We start from the raw sequence: 13467 nt of genomic DNA, 5'->3' as shown, positions 1-13467 counted from the left end.
AGGAAACGAAAAAAATATCCAATACAATAGGTTTAGAATATTTTTCCTGGCCAAATCATGGCTAAAATCTTTGTTTTGAAAAAAAAAGAAATGGTGGAAAGATACCCTTTCATTTCTCTTGAAATGTTGCCCATAATTCAGAGAAGGGAGTTTGTTCGGTTAAAACCTCCCTAGTCTTACTTCCCTCTCTATATACGCACTTTGGAGGATTCTACAGAACTATTTTATCCCTTTTCTTAGTCTAAACTTTTTTTCTTTTGATTTCACTTCACATTCTTATGCCTTGTTTTCAACTCTTCTGAATCTCAACAAGGTTCATCCTGCAAGATGAGAGCAGGTTTGAATTCTTTCATGAATCCTCCATTGTTAAGCTTTCTACCTTTATCTCAGTGCAGCATTTCATATAATGTTGATAAAGAAGGCTGCCCTTTTTTCTTCTGAAATAGAAGAATTGATCTCCATGTTGGAAAAATGTAGATCATTATACACAATGAAACCTGACCTGCTTAGTAGTTCTTGACCAGTGGAAGATATGTTCTGCTATTTAAAGTTAAAAGGTACTGAAACTATATCTAACATACCTTATTAACAATTATTAATTCATTTAATAAACATAATTTAATTGGATGCATTTGAATAGGAATTGTATTCCATTAGAAATAGCCAATTAGCAATATTTTCCAAAAGCTTGATATTTATTAATCATTTCATTATTTATTTGGCATAAGGGGATATTTTGTTCATCTCTCAAACCAGCTACCCATCCAAAATGTGGACTTTATTGTCCTCCAAAAAGTGCCCCTTTTCTTTGAAATGAAAATGAAATGGTCCTTTAGTGCTACTTCTCCTGTGCTGGGTCATCCTCTTATGTAAGATTGCTCTGCTTGGCTTCTCCAGTGTAGAGCTCTGAACACTCCTCACTCCACTGAATTGCATGCACTACATTGCTCTTCTTATCTTTTGGTGTTCATCTTTCTCTTTATAAATACCTTAAAACAGATATTTTGGAAACACTACATACCTATGTTCTTCAAACCCACTAACACAGGGGTCCCTAACCCCCCCGGCCACAGCCCACTACAGCTGCACTGGGCTGTGCAAGAGGCAGGTTGGAGGTAAGCATGCACAGCTCCACTCACACACCAAATGCTTCTCTCTTGCATGGTTGGAGCTGCATGTGCACATGTGTGTGCATCAACCAGGCTGCCAAGCTGCAAAAGTTGGGGATTATTGCAGTAACACACTGAGAAAGAAGCATTTTCTTATGCAAAAATTCAGACACCATAACGTAAGGGGAGCAATAAAGTCCATCACTTCACATTGTTGTAAATGAAATAGGGACAATTTTAACATGCATAATCTGACCATAGAGGTTTGTTGTTTCCTTTGATTATTTTTTTCTGCAGGGTTTAGGAGCAGAAAGCAAGAATCTTTACACTTTCCTGCTGCCAATTATTCAGCTAAGTACTGATGTTAGCCAGCCTCCTCATGTGTATCTGCTAGAAGATGGATTAGAACTATGGTAAGTCTTTCTTCTTTTTCAAAACATTTAAAGAACAGAATACATACATAACCTAAATGATTACACAAAAGAAAAAGAAGAAAATGAGTAATGAGTAAAGATGTAGTAGATGCAACATAAAATACCAGTAAATAAAAAGAATTTACAACTCGCTGTTTCACTTTTTCATCAATTAAATAATTAATTGAATATCTAAAACTAAATTCATCATATCATTTTGGCAAATGATCATAACTCACTGTGAAACTCTAAACATTAGAGTTTGGCGGACCCAGATTGTTGGGGACAATATGCTTACTCTCTGTAAACCGCTTAGAGGGGACTGTAAAGCAATGTGAAGCGGTATATAAGTCTAAATGCTATTGCTACTATATTGATTTAATCACTGCCCCTACAAACAAAATTTAAATTGAAGTTTGTTTGTTTTTTTTCTAATAGGAATCTTTCCAAAACAAGTAAATAAAAATATCACAATCTATTAAAATATATGCTAATTATTGTATTAAAAAGTGATACTTAATGGCCTATATCAGATTTTGGGGGAATATGCAGCAATGGCAAATTAACAGCATATACCCAGAATAAGTATTTGACTAAATCTAGCAAAAATTGTTTTCCTACATTTCACATAACAAGGAGAACTTGGACACCTAGCTCAGCAGTCGCTGACCTTTCTGGTTCTGTGGACCAGCGGAAGTGGTAGGGAGGAGATGGTTCTGTGCAAGCGGTGGGAAAGTGCGCAAAGTCACATTTGCACTTACAGAATTTCTCACGCTTGCCGGCCAATTGTGTGTCCCAGGGGTTCCCAACTCCCATCCCAGTTTTAAGGGGAAAATATTTGAGGTACAGTTAGTAACTAGTAGTAGTCTTAACGTTTATAAATAATTTTATACAGTCACCAGTTGGGATCACTGGGAGGGAATCAAGAACTTAACACAGTTTTCATTTACTAATTTTAGTATTTTTAAAACAATTTTCTATGGAACCAACCCCCCCCCCCCATGTCCGTACTGCTCCCACCTACCAGCCTTCTGAAAGGCTGTGAAGACCTGGTTTTGCCGGCAGGCCTGGGGCCGTGAATATTTACATCTGTCATGGCTGAATTGTGTTGAGTGGTATGCATGTATGTTGATTGGATTGTTTGTGTCGCGAGTTATATAATTGGGTTTTTGTTGTTTTAATACTTATATTTGTATTTTTATATTATTGTAAGTCTCCCTGAGACCCATTGGGATTGGGCAGCATAGAAGTCAAACAAACGAACAAATAAATTTATTGGTTTTTACATAAGAACATATGCAGATTTATCTTCCTTTTGTATTATTAGTGGGGGCATGGAATTGGATTATTTTATACAGTGGTACCTCAAGATACGAACCCCTCGTCTTACGAACAACTCGTGATACGAACCCGGGGTTCAGAAAAATTTTGCCTCTTCTTACGAACTTTTTTCGAGTTACGAACCGGCGTTCGGAGACTGCTGGGAAGCCGCGCGGCTGTTTTAAAAGGTGACAGCCGGGTGGCGGGACTTCCCAGAAGCCTCCCGAACGTCGGTTCGTAACTCGAACAAAGTTCGTAAGAAGAGGCAAAATTTTTCTGAACCCCGGGTTCGGGGTTCGGGGGGGTGCTGGGAAGCCCCCCAGGCCGGCTGCGACCTTTTAAAACAGCCCGCGGCTTCCCAGCTGTCTCCCGAAGCCGAACGCCAAAGCCGAACTTCCGCGTTCGGCTTCGGGAGACAGCTGGGAAGCCGCGCGGCTGTTTTAAAAGGTCATAGCCGGCCTGGGGGGCTTCCCAGCACCCCCCGAACCCGTCAGGGGGGTGCTGGGAAGCCCCCCAGGCCGGCTGTCACCTTTTAAAACAGCCGCACGGCTTCCCAGCAGTCGCCGAAAGCCGGTTTTTTGCAGGGGGCTTTTTGGTTGCACGGATTAATTGACTTTACATTGTTTCCTATGGGAAACAATGTTTCATCTTACGAACCTTTCGTCTTACGAACCTCCTCCTTGCACCAATTAAGTTCGTATCATGAGGTATTACTGTATTAAGATTTGGCTCGTATGACACTAATTGTTCCAGTACAATCTGTTTGCCATTAAAAGGTCTGCCTAGCTCTTTCCTTCCTGGCTTTTTCATGAAAAGAAATAAACAGGAAATTCATCAACTGAGGACAAGAGCAAAACGAAGTGGCTGTAAGGGAAGCACAGCAGGAAATCAAAGGAGACAGAAAGGATGTACAGTATCACTGCTCAGTGAGCAGCCTAGCTATATAGCATAAAGAAATGGATAAAGAAAAATCGAGGGGAATGGATTAATTTAGAAACCACAGCTCAGACTACATTCGAGGAGCCTTTGGGTAAAAAGAGTTTGTAGCTCTACTCAAGTAGCCTTTGGGTAGAAAGAGCTTGTAGCTAACCTGTAAGTACAAAGTGAACCCTCTGTTATGTACAATCGGATTAATAATAGAAGGCACAAGGAGGCAGCAGAATATGAATCTATCTATCTTGAGATTTTAGTTAGTTTATACTCTTTTAAGCCATACTTGCTTCTGTATGATTTACATATTTTGCTGTTCAGTTTCTTAGTGTATCTCTTGATTATATTTATGCTTTTAATTTAGACTTTGAAGGTATAGACAATGTAGAAAAATATAGGCCAACACTTAATTTATTGACTTTGCCCCTTTAGGCTGATTACCTCAACTAGGATTTGATCTGCCCTATAATTAATGGAGCTTAAGAGTCCCTTTCAGTATAATATATCTCCCCTGTGCAAAGAGGCAATAATAATTTTTGTTGAAGAAAACCTTACTTAACCTGGGAAAATTATTCAGGTACATTTTAATAGTAAATGATTTCAATTGAATTTTTAGCTGAGATTTGGTACTAGAATTGTTTTCATTGATTTTGTGAATAAACTATATTATCAATTGGATTAAAAACTGCATGGTCAAAATCATAACATTGTTAAATATTGCAATATTTTGGCATTCTCATCCAGAGGATTACAGGGATGAAAATATTGATTTTAAAGTGTAATAGATAATAGTTGTATAATCAAAATCTGATCTTTGCTACTCTTTCTAGTGGACATTTTTATACAGAAATTGAAATTGAAAATGCATCCAAATAATTTATAGCATATTCTTTAAGGAAAAATAAATTATTTTTGAGGAATTATTTAGCCTTTATCTCACAGAATAATACAATTTCCCTTTTTATATAATAAATTGTGTCACATGGAGTAGTGACTACTGAACTATCCTGGATAAATGTAATTGACTATGGCTTCAACATTTAAAGTTAGGAAGATAATTGCCTGAGATCTCTTGGACAAGGGAAAATTACAAAATTAAGCTTCTAATATCTGTTTTGTAAATTGATATACAGGTACAAGGTCTCATAGTTTTCTTAAAATGTATATCATAGCAATGAAAATAAACTAATAATTAGAAGGAGAGGCAGAAGCTATAGAAATATCTTTACCTTATATAGTTTTTGCATCTCATTCTAATATTAATTTATTTTTTCATTGTTATTATATACAACTTGCCCCAGGATTTGTATAACTAAGCAATGCACTCTTTTTTTTTTAAATATAATTTTTATTGATTTTTATAGGTTTACAAAAAACAAACATATAACAGTGCACAGTGCTTGTGCCCATCACCAAACAACACACACACCCCGTCACCCCCACCACCCCTACAGGAAGATTCAAAGAGGTTTAACTTGTTTATCTATCTATTAATCCTTGGCTCTATCTTAAGCAATGCTCTCTTAAAACATTATCACATCTCTTACAATAGCAATTTCTGCAGTCCTGCGACTGCTGTTGTTAATTGAATCCCATGCTTGTGGGATGAGGCAACTTCCTGCCATCTTCTTGCCAGTCAGTGGGAAAGCCAGCAGGAAGTTGCAAGCTCCAGGCACACAGTAAAGTAATTATCTATTGCTGCTGAATGATGAAACCAGTGAGGATATGGGCGGAAGTTGTAAGAGGGCCAGGGAAGGGCGTGCATTCCTGCATGAGTGGTTGGCATGATATGAGTGCAGAGTGGCTAGAAGAGGGCATGTGGGTGGAGAAGAGCATTGCAACTTTACTCCTTCCTTCCAATTTCCTTAAGTATGGAAGGTTACAAATGATGTAATGGAAGCATGGAAGGTTACAAATGGTGATCATGTGATCACAGAGCGCTTGGCAAGCAGTTGTGAGTTCAAATAGGTTGTCAAGCACCCAGATTGCCATCACATGACCATAGAGGTTCAAGGATTAGTCTTAACCACATTCATTCAGTGCCATTGTAACAATTCAAGGACTACCTATAGTTACCTTTTTAAAGTACATTATAAAGTAATGTTACCAAATTATTTTTAAAAAGTACCTCTCACTGCTTTTTATTTATTTACATCTTTACTGCATATGGACTTAAACGCTGTTCAGGATACTGTGACAAGAAAACTCTTCATTCTCCAATGCACTTGCAAGGAGAGTCCAGGATGGGTAATTCTTCAGTCTGATTGGTCGGGACTGAGTTTAATTTAAATAATAGGCAGGTACCGCCCCCCTTAGCCCTCCAGTCTAAAAACTCAGTCGCAGTATAGGGACTCTGAGTTTGTTTCTCTTCAATAAATTTATATTTATTGTTTATTGTTTAATTATATGTATTAATTTAATTTAATTTAATATTTTTTCTCTTCTTTTCTTATCTTGCAGGTGCAGTTGGGGGAAAAAAAATTTTCCTCAAGCAGCCCTGGATTCAAACCTCCAGTGGGTTTATCCAGGGGTCTGCAGCTCCTCCTTTCCCAACCCCACGAGCTGGGTTGGCTGACTTGTTCCCGGAGTGAGCACCCAGGGAGACTACCTCCGAGGTAGACCCTGGAGGAGAGGAAGGGGTTGACGCCTCGGGAGGGTCCGTCCCGCCCGTGGCGAATAAACCCGAGGACCAGGAGAGGAAGGTCCTCAGTGAAGAAGGGAGCGCGTCTCGCCCCCCCCCCTTACCATCGGCCGGAGGAAGTCAAAAGGGGAAGCGCTGAAAGGCTCGAAATGCCTTTATATACGGCAGGGACTGGCGGCGAGGAAAAGCCTCGGCGGTCGCCGTTTTCTTACAGCGCTGGAGGAAGGGCGGGGAAGCCAGTGGAGGCTTCCCGCCCGTTCCCTTGGCAACAGCCGGCGGCCATTTCTAAGAAGCCCGAAATCGAGCGGGCAGGCCAGTTGCTGTTTGAGGGCATCATTGGTTGCCAGGGCAACGGCCCGGCGGCCATGTTTTTTTGAGCCCGACGCACAGCAGCGTCTCCCTCAGCAAGGCTGTTTTCGCGCCAAGTGTCCCCTCTGCCGAGAGACACGCAGGCGCACAACACCAACCAGCAGTTACTGCCTTGGACGCCATTACTGCTAGCGGTTAGGAGCAACGATCCGGTTGTGGACTCTATCTTTAACAACCTTCGATTGCTGTTCAGTTACTTGCGTGTGCAGAAGCAGACGATCCTTGCTGACTCAACTTTTTCGTGAGTTATGGCTGACCAATCTATTCAGGCTGGGGAGGAAGCCAGTGCCACCAGGCCCCCTACCCCCAAGGAAAGGCCCCAGAAACAAAAATCTTCGCAAGGGGCTGCGCTCAGGGAGGCTGAGAAGAGGATTAAAGCGCTGGAGAAACAGTTAGAATCCTCTCAGAGGTCTGGAGGCACGCTTGCGCCTGCTCAGCCCCCCATTTCCATCCCTCAGCCAGCCTCCCCCTTATTTGCACCAGGGGTAGTAGGCTCGGCCTCAGTGAGGGACTGGTCACCGGAAAGACACTTCCAATCCTCAACTTCTTCCAGACCGGATGTCTTTACATTTGGAAGACAAGCAGCGTGGCCTAGCACAACTACTGCTCCACAGCCAATACCCCCTCAGGGTGGCCAGACTACAGCAGCCACATTCACCCCTACGGCTGCTGGATTGCGCACGGCGCAGGATGCCTGGCAAACCATGCCTCAGGCCCTGCAAGACCTAATTGTCAGCGCCTACACACAGGGGCAGGCTAGCGTGGCTCAGCAGCAGCAGGTACCGGCCGGCCCTGCTCCGTCGAGATTCAGAGACCCCTGGACGGCTCCAGCCTCTCAATCCATCCTGGAGTCAGGGGAGGAGGATGATTTTTCCAGAGAAGGCTTCAGCGAAGATGAGGATGAGTTATCCGGCGATGAACAGCCACCTGAGCAACCCGCCTTACCAGGCCTGTTCAAGGCCTCACTCTTCCGGGTTCTCCTGAACAAAGCCAGGATCACCATTGACCAGGCTGGTGAGGGAGGTCAAGGGGCTGCTTCTGCTCTGGATCAGCCTACGAGTGGTCTCTTTGTATTTCCAAAACAGGAGACCATTAATGTTCCGTCCTCCCATCTTTTTCTAGAGACTGTACAACGTCCATGGGAGAACCCAGCGACGGGTCAGGGCCCGTCTAACCTGGACAGACGTTTCTACACCTTTGACCAGCACATGGAGGACCTCCTGGAGCTGCCGATAGTAGACAAGCCGGTGACCAGCCTAGTCTCAAATGCCCTAGTCCCTTCAGAATCCCAGGAGGGACTAAAAGCGGAAGACAAAAGGGCGGACAATGTTGTTCGCAGGGCTCACCAGATGTCAGCTTGGGCCGTAAGAGCCGCCTCGGCGGCATCATTCTTTAATAGAGCTACGCTCCTCTGGATAAAAGACATTCAGTCCAGAGTCGATCCGCAGGATGCGAGACTACGCCAAGACTTAAACAAACTGTTGGCGGCCACCGAATTTTCGGCGGACGCAACAGTCAATGCCGCCAAGTTCTCATCAAGGGCAATGGCCGCGTCGGTCGCCTCCCGCAGACTCATCTGGCTAAGGAATTGGCAAGCCGACGTGAAGTCAAAATGGGCCCTAGCTTCTTCACCATTTAAGGGCAAGAAGCTCTTCGGAGACATCTTGGACGATGTGCTAGTGGAGGATAGGGATAAGAAGAAGATTATGCCCAACTCCAGTAAAAAGCAGGGACGGCGTTTTACACCCTACCAACGGCGGCAGTCCTTTCGGAATGATTCCACCTCGACCAGCAACCAGGGGTCGAGGTCCTACTTTCAGGGATCCTTTGGTCAGGGTTCCTTTCGCACGGACAGGAACCCACAATTTGATCGCTCCAGGTCCTACCAGGGCCGTCGCCCCTTTAGAGGTTCCGGCAGGGGGTTCAGGAAGACCAAGTGACTTTCTTCTGGACATCCCTTTAGGCGGCAGACTAACCCATTTCTCCGACGTCTGGACCAACACCTCATCAGATCCATGGGCGACTTCCACAGTTTCACAAGGTCTACAGATCGAATTTCTTTGCCCTCCACCTTGTCGCTACCTGCCTTGTCGTGCTCCCTTGGAAATGTCCAAGAAGAGGCTCCTATATCAGGAGGTATCTCACCTGCTGGAGATAGGTGCCATCGAGGAGGTCCCTATACCTCAGCGGGGTTTGGGGTTCTACTCAGCGATCTTCTTGGTACCAAAATCGTCAGGAGGGGCACGCCTCATTCTGAACCTGCGGAGACTGAACCTCTATGTAAAGTACAGGAGGTTCAGAATGCATTCTCTGCGTTCCATCCTGGCAGCCATCAGGCAGGGGGACTACATGACGTCCATAGACCTACAAGAGGCCTACCTACACGTCCCCATCCTTCCGTCTCACCGACAATATCTGCGCTTCAGCCTGGATGGAGCCCATTTTCAATACAGGGCCATGCCCTTCGGGCTTTCATCGGCCCCAAGATCCTTCACGAAGCTGCTGGACGTTCTCACGGCAGGCCTCAGGCAGCGGTCGGTGCGCCTAATGGCCTATCTGGACGACATCGTGATTCTGTCCAGATCAAGAGACCTTGCGCTTCAGGACCTGCATCTCACGATCCAGACACTTCAGGACCACGGCTTTTCGATCAACTTCGAAAAAAGCCACTTGACTCCCACAACACGGCTGGCCCACCTGGGTACCAGTATAGACTCCAGGAAGGGCCTTGTTTTCCTGTCCCAAGAGAGGCAGTCCACAATCAGAGAGCTCGTCCGGGGCTTGGCGCCACAGCAATTCCTCAGACTCTCGTCTCTGTCCAAGCTTCTAGGTACACTGGTGTCCTGTATCGACATCATTCCATGGGCCAGGTACCACCTACGTCCTCTCCAGTGGTTCCTCCTACCATACCAGAGGAGGAAGATCAGCCATTCCCACCTTCAGGTGCACCTCGACCCGGCAGTTCGACGGTCCTTACGGTGGTGGATTTCCCCAGCTCTAACAAAGGGGTCACTCTTCCTAGACAAGCATTTTCTGACGATGACGACAGACGCCAGCCTGACGGGATGGGGAGCCCATCTTTCCTCGAATCTAGCCCAGGGCCTTTGGGACCCATCCGACCTGAGAGAAGTCAACATCAACTTCTTGGAGTTGAAGGCAGTTTCCCTGGCTCTCCTCAGCTTCGCGGACCTGGTAACGGGCCAACATGTCCTGGTTCGGACCGACAATGTCTCCACCCGGTCTCACATCAACAGACAAGGGGGGACTCGGTCTCGACGACTGATGAGGGAGTCAGAGTCCCTGTTCAGATGGGCAGAGGCAAATCTGGCTTCCCTGTCAGCGGAGCACATCTCAGGCGTAGAGAATGTGTGCGCGGACTGGCTGAGCCGGGAGACATTGGATCCAGGGGAGTGGCAGCTGGATCCCGCAATTTTTCAGATCATCACTCGAAAGTTTGGGAGGCCAATCCTGGACCTGTTTGCTACCCGAAGCAACTCCCAACTCCCACGTTTCTTCTCCCGCTTCCCGACCCCGGGGGCGGAGGGGGTGGACGCTCTTCGGATACTGTGGCCGCCAGGACTTCTATATGCATTTCCCCCGATCTCCATCATTCCCAGGGTCATGCGAAAGATTCTGGAGCAACGAGCGGAGGTACTGTTGCTGGCTCCATACTGGCCGCGTCGCCTTTGGTTTGCGGACTTGATGCAACTGTCAGTGTCACCCCCCTGGAGGATTCCAGATCAACTGATTTCCCTCTCCCAGGGCTCGATTTCCCATCCAGAGCCACAGTGGTGGCAGCTGACCGTATGGAGATTGAGCGGCAACATCTAAGACAACATCTCTTGCCAGAGGCAGTTATTGATACAATCCAGGCTGCCCGCAGACCTTCGACAAGAAGAATATACCAGGCTACCTGGGTTTCCTTCTCCAGGTTCTATGAGGAGCGGGAGGTAGATCCACAAAAGGCCTCCCCTCCCCTGGTCCTAAGTTTTCTTCAGGCGGGCCTTGAAAAAGGTCTCGCTCCAAACACCTTACGCCGTCATGTGGCCGCTTTATCCACCATCATAGGAGGGGGCAACTCCCGCCCTCTGACCAGACACCCCTGGATCAGGGACTTCCTGAAAGGGGCCGCTAACATCAGACCACCACCGATCCATCGGTTCCCTTCTTGGGATTTATCCTTGGTGCTACACGCCTTAACGGGACCTCCGTTCGAACCCTTTCGCCACATACCTCTCAGAATGTTAACCCTCAAGACGGCCCTTTTGGTCGCAATCACATCCGCCAGGAGGGTTTCTGAGATTGCAGCGTTCTCAATCAGGGAGGATCTCTGTACTTTTCACACGGACAGAGTGGTCTTAAGACTTGACCCAGCCTTTCTACCAAAGATCAACTCTGCTTTCCACAGGGCACAGGAGGTAGTCCTCCCAGACTTCTGTACCCACGGGACTCACCCTTCGGAGCTTAGGTGGCATAAGCTCGATGTGAGACGAGCTCTGAAAATTTACATTCGCAGGACTCAAGGATTCAGAGTTTCGGAGGCTTTATTCGTGTCCTTTGCAACCAGAACGTTGGGCACTAAAGTCTCCCCTAGGACAATCAGCCGCTGGCTGTGTGATTGCATTAGAGAGGCTTACCGAACTAAAGGATCCCCTGTGCCTCAGGGACTCACGGGACATTCCACTCGTAGTACGGCCACTTCAGCAGCCTGGAGCACCCAGGCTTCACTAGAGGACATTTGCAGGGCGGCCACTTGGGCGGCGCCGTCCTCATTTATCAGACACTATCGAATTGACTCTTTCGCTTCTGCGGAAGCAGCGTTTGGGAGGAGGGTACTACAGCGGGTGTGTTCCTTCTCAGAGCCCCCGGTCCGACCTTCTCCCTCCCTTGGTTAATATCTTGGGTATATCCCATCCTGGACTCTCCTTGCAAGTGCATTGGAGAAGGACCGTTGAAACTTACCTGAACGGTCTTCTCGATGCACTGCAAGGAGAGTCCAGACCCACCCAAAATTGGGACCAGGGACTCTTTCTGACAAAGGTGTGCCTTGGGGAGTTGTTTTTTTCTAGTTACCTTGAATGTTGAATAAATTTGTGTTAGCTATACTGCTCCTTCGTTTCCTTTAGACTGGAGGGCTAAGGGGGGCGGTACCTGCCTATTATTTAAATTAAACTCAGTCCCGACCAATCAGACTGAAGAATTACCCATCCTGGACTCTCCTTGCAGTGCATCGAGAAGACCGTTCAGGTAAGTTTCAACGGTCCTTTTTAATAATATACTTTCGTTTCTAGGAAAGATTCTATTATTGAACGTTATTTTGTTTGTCTCTCTAGGTTAGTAACATTAGAGAATAGTCCTTGCCTAACTCCAGAGCTATTACGAATATTCCAGAACATGTCAGCTCTTCTTGTAAGATATCAATATTTGAATTTAATATATTGAAGTTCAAAAATTGTATAATATTTTTTTCTGTACAAAATAACTTTTTTAAAAACCTTTTTTCATCTAAATGAAAAAATACTGATATAATGGCTAAAAACTGATATAAAATGTTGCAGTATTTGAGAGGTAAACCAATCTTCTAAAAAGTTTAAAGAATTCTGTTTTCATGCATCTTTCATGTTCCATTGTCTCTATTATTGCAAAGTTCTAATGCACAATAAATACTCCGTTAACTACAATACATAGTATCAAGGGGAAAGATAATAGTGGTATATTTATTGGTTATCTTAAAAGATCACTTGTTTTATAAGATTATTGAAAATATTTAGAATTTTTTTCCCCAAAATATATATATCTTAGATCTTTTTAAGATGTATTTTTTAATTTAGTAAGCAACTTATCTTCTAAATGTTTGAATGAATTATACATGCATACTTAAAGATTCCACTGTTCTTCTAGTGGCACTGTAATAGCCTTATTATCACTAATTAGTAATTAAATCATTGTTTTCTGAGAAATTTCCAGATAGCATTAATTGTGCATACATCAATGATTTTATAATAATTTATAAGAATATAATGGTTATGCAAGTAATCCTTAACTTAAAATAGTTCATTTTACCCTGTGCTTGCACTGTTCAAAGTTACACTGAACTGAAGTTACACTGAACTGAAAAGCACTGAAAAGAGGATGTATGGCCCTATTTCACAACTGATAACCATTGAAGCAACCCCATGGTCACATGATCAAAATTCATATTTATGATGGTTGCAGTCTCCCGGGATCATGAGCTCACCTTTTGTGGCCTTCTGACAAGTAAAGTCAATTGGGAAGCCAGATTCACTTAATAACCATGTTATTAATTTAACAATTGCAGTGATTCACTTAATAACTGTGACAAGAAATGTTGTAAAATGGGGGCAAAACTCATTTAGCAAGTGTCTCATTAGCAACAGAAATTTTGGACTCAATTGTGGTTTTTAAGTTAAGGACTACATGCATTACTTAATATTACCTAAGATTGTGTTTACTTGAGTGGTATTAAAATGCTAAAATAAACTGATGCTCATTTTCTAGAATTAAGTTCAGAAAACCTCCGAATTTGCTTTAAGATCATCAATGCTTATCTCTTTTTATCTTCATCTGAATTTCTTCAGGTATGTATCAAATCAAATTCAATATTATCTATTTCATGAAGCCTGAATTTTCTTGAGTTAATCTTTTGTCCATTCTAGGGATAATT

The 13467-nt window shown here is 44.3% G+C and overlaps 1 protein-coding gene across 1 annotated transcript in view; it reads left to right on the top strand.

Moving 5' to 3' along the window:
* The window catches only part of IPO11 (importin 11), a 69162-nt gene that overhangs the window by 34806 nt on the left and 20889 nt on the right, over window positions 1-13467 (top strand). Inside the window, 3 exon segments of the mRNA XM_070736907.1 lie at window positions 1407-1522; window positions 12116-12192; window positions 13302-13381. Coding sequence (XP_070593008.1) covers window positions 1407-1522; window positions 12116-12192; window positions 13302-13381 — 273 coding nt within the window.

The sequence above is a fragment of the Erythrolamprus reginae genome, chromosome 2 (assembly GCF_031021105.1).
Source record: "Erythrolamprus reginae isolate rEryReg1 chromosome 2, rEryReg1.hap1, whole genome shotgun sequence".
NCBI classification, from domain to species: domain Eukaryota; kingdom Metazoa; phylum Chordata; class Lepidosauria; order Squamata; family Dipsadidae; genus Erythrolamprus; species Erythrolamprus reginae.
Note: the sequence above shows the minus strand (reverse complement) of the source record. Positions and strands in the feature narration are given on the sequence as shown.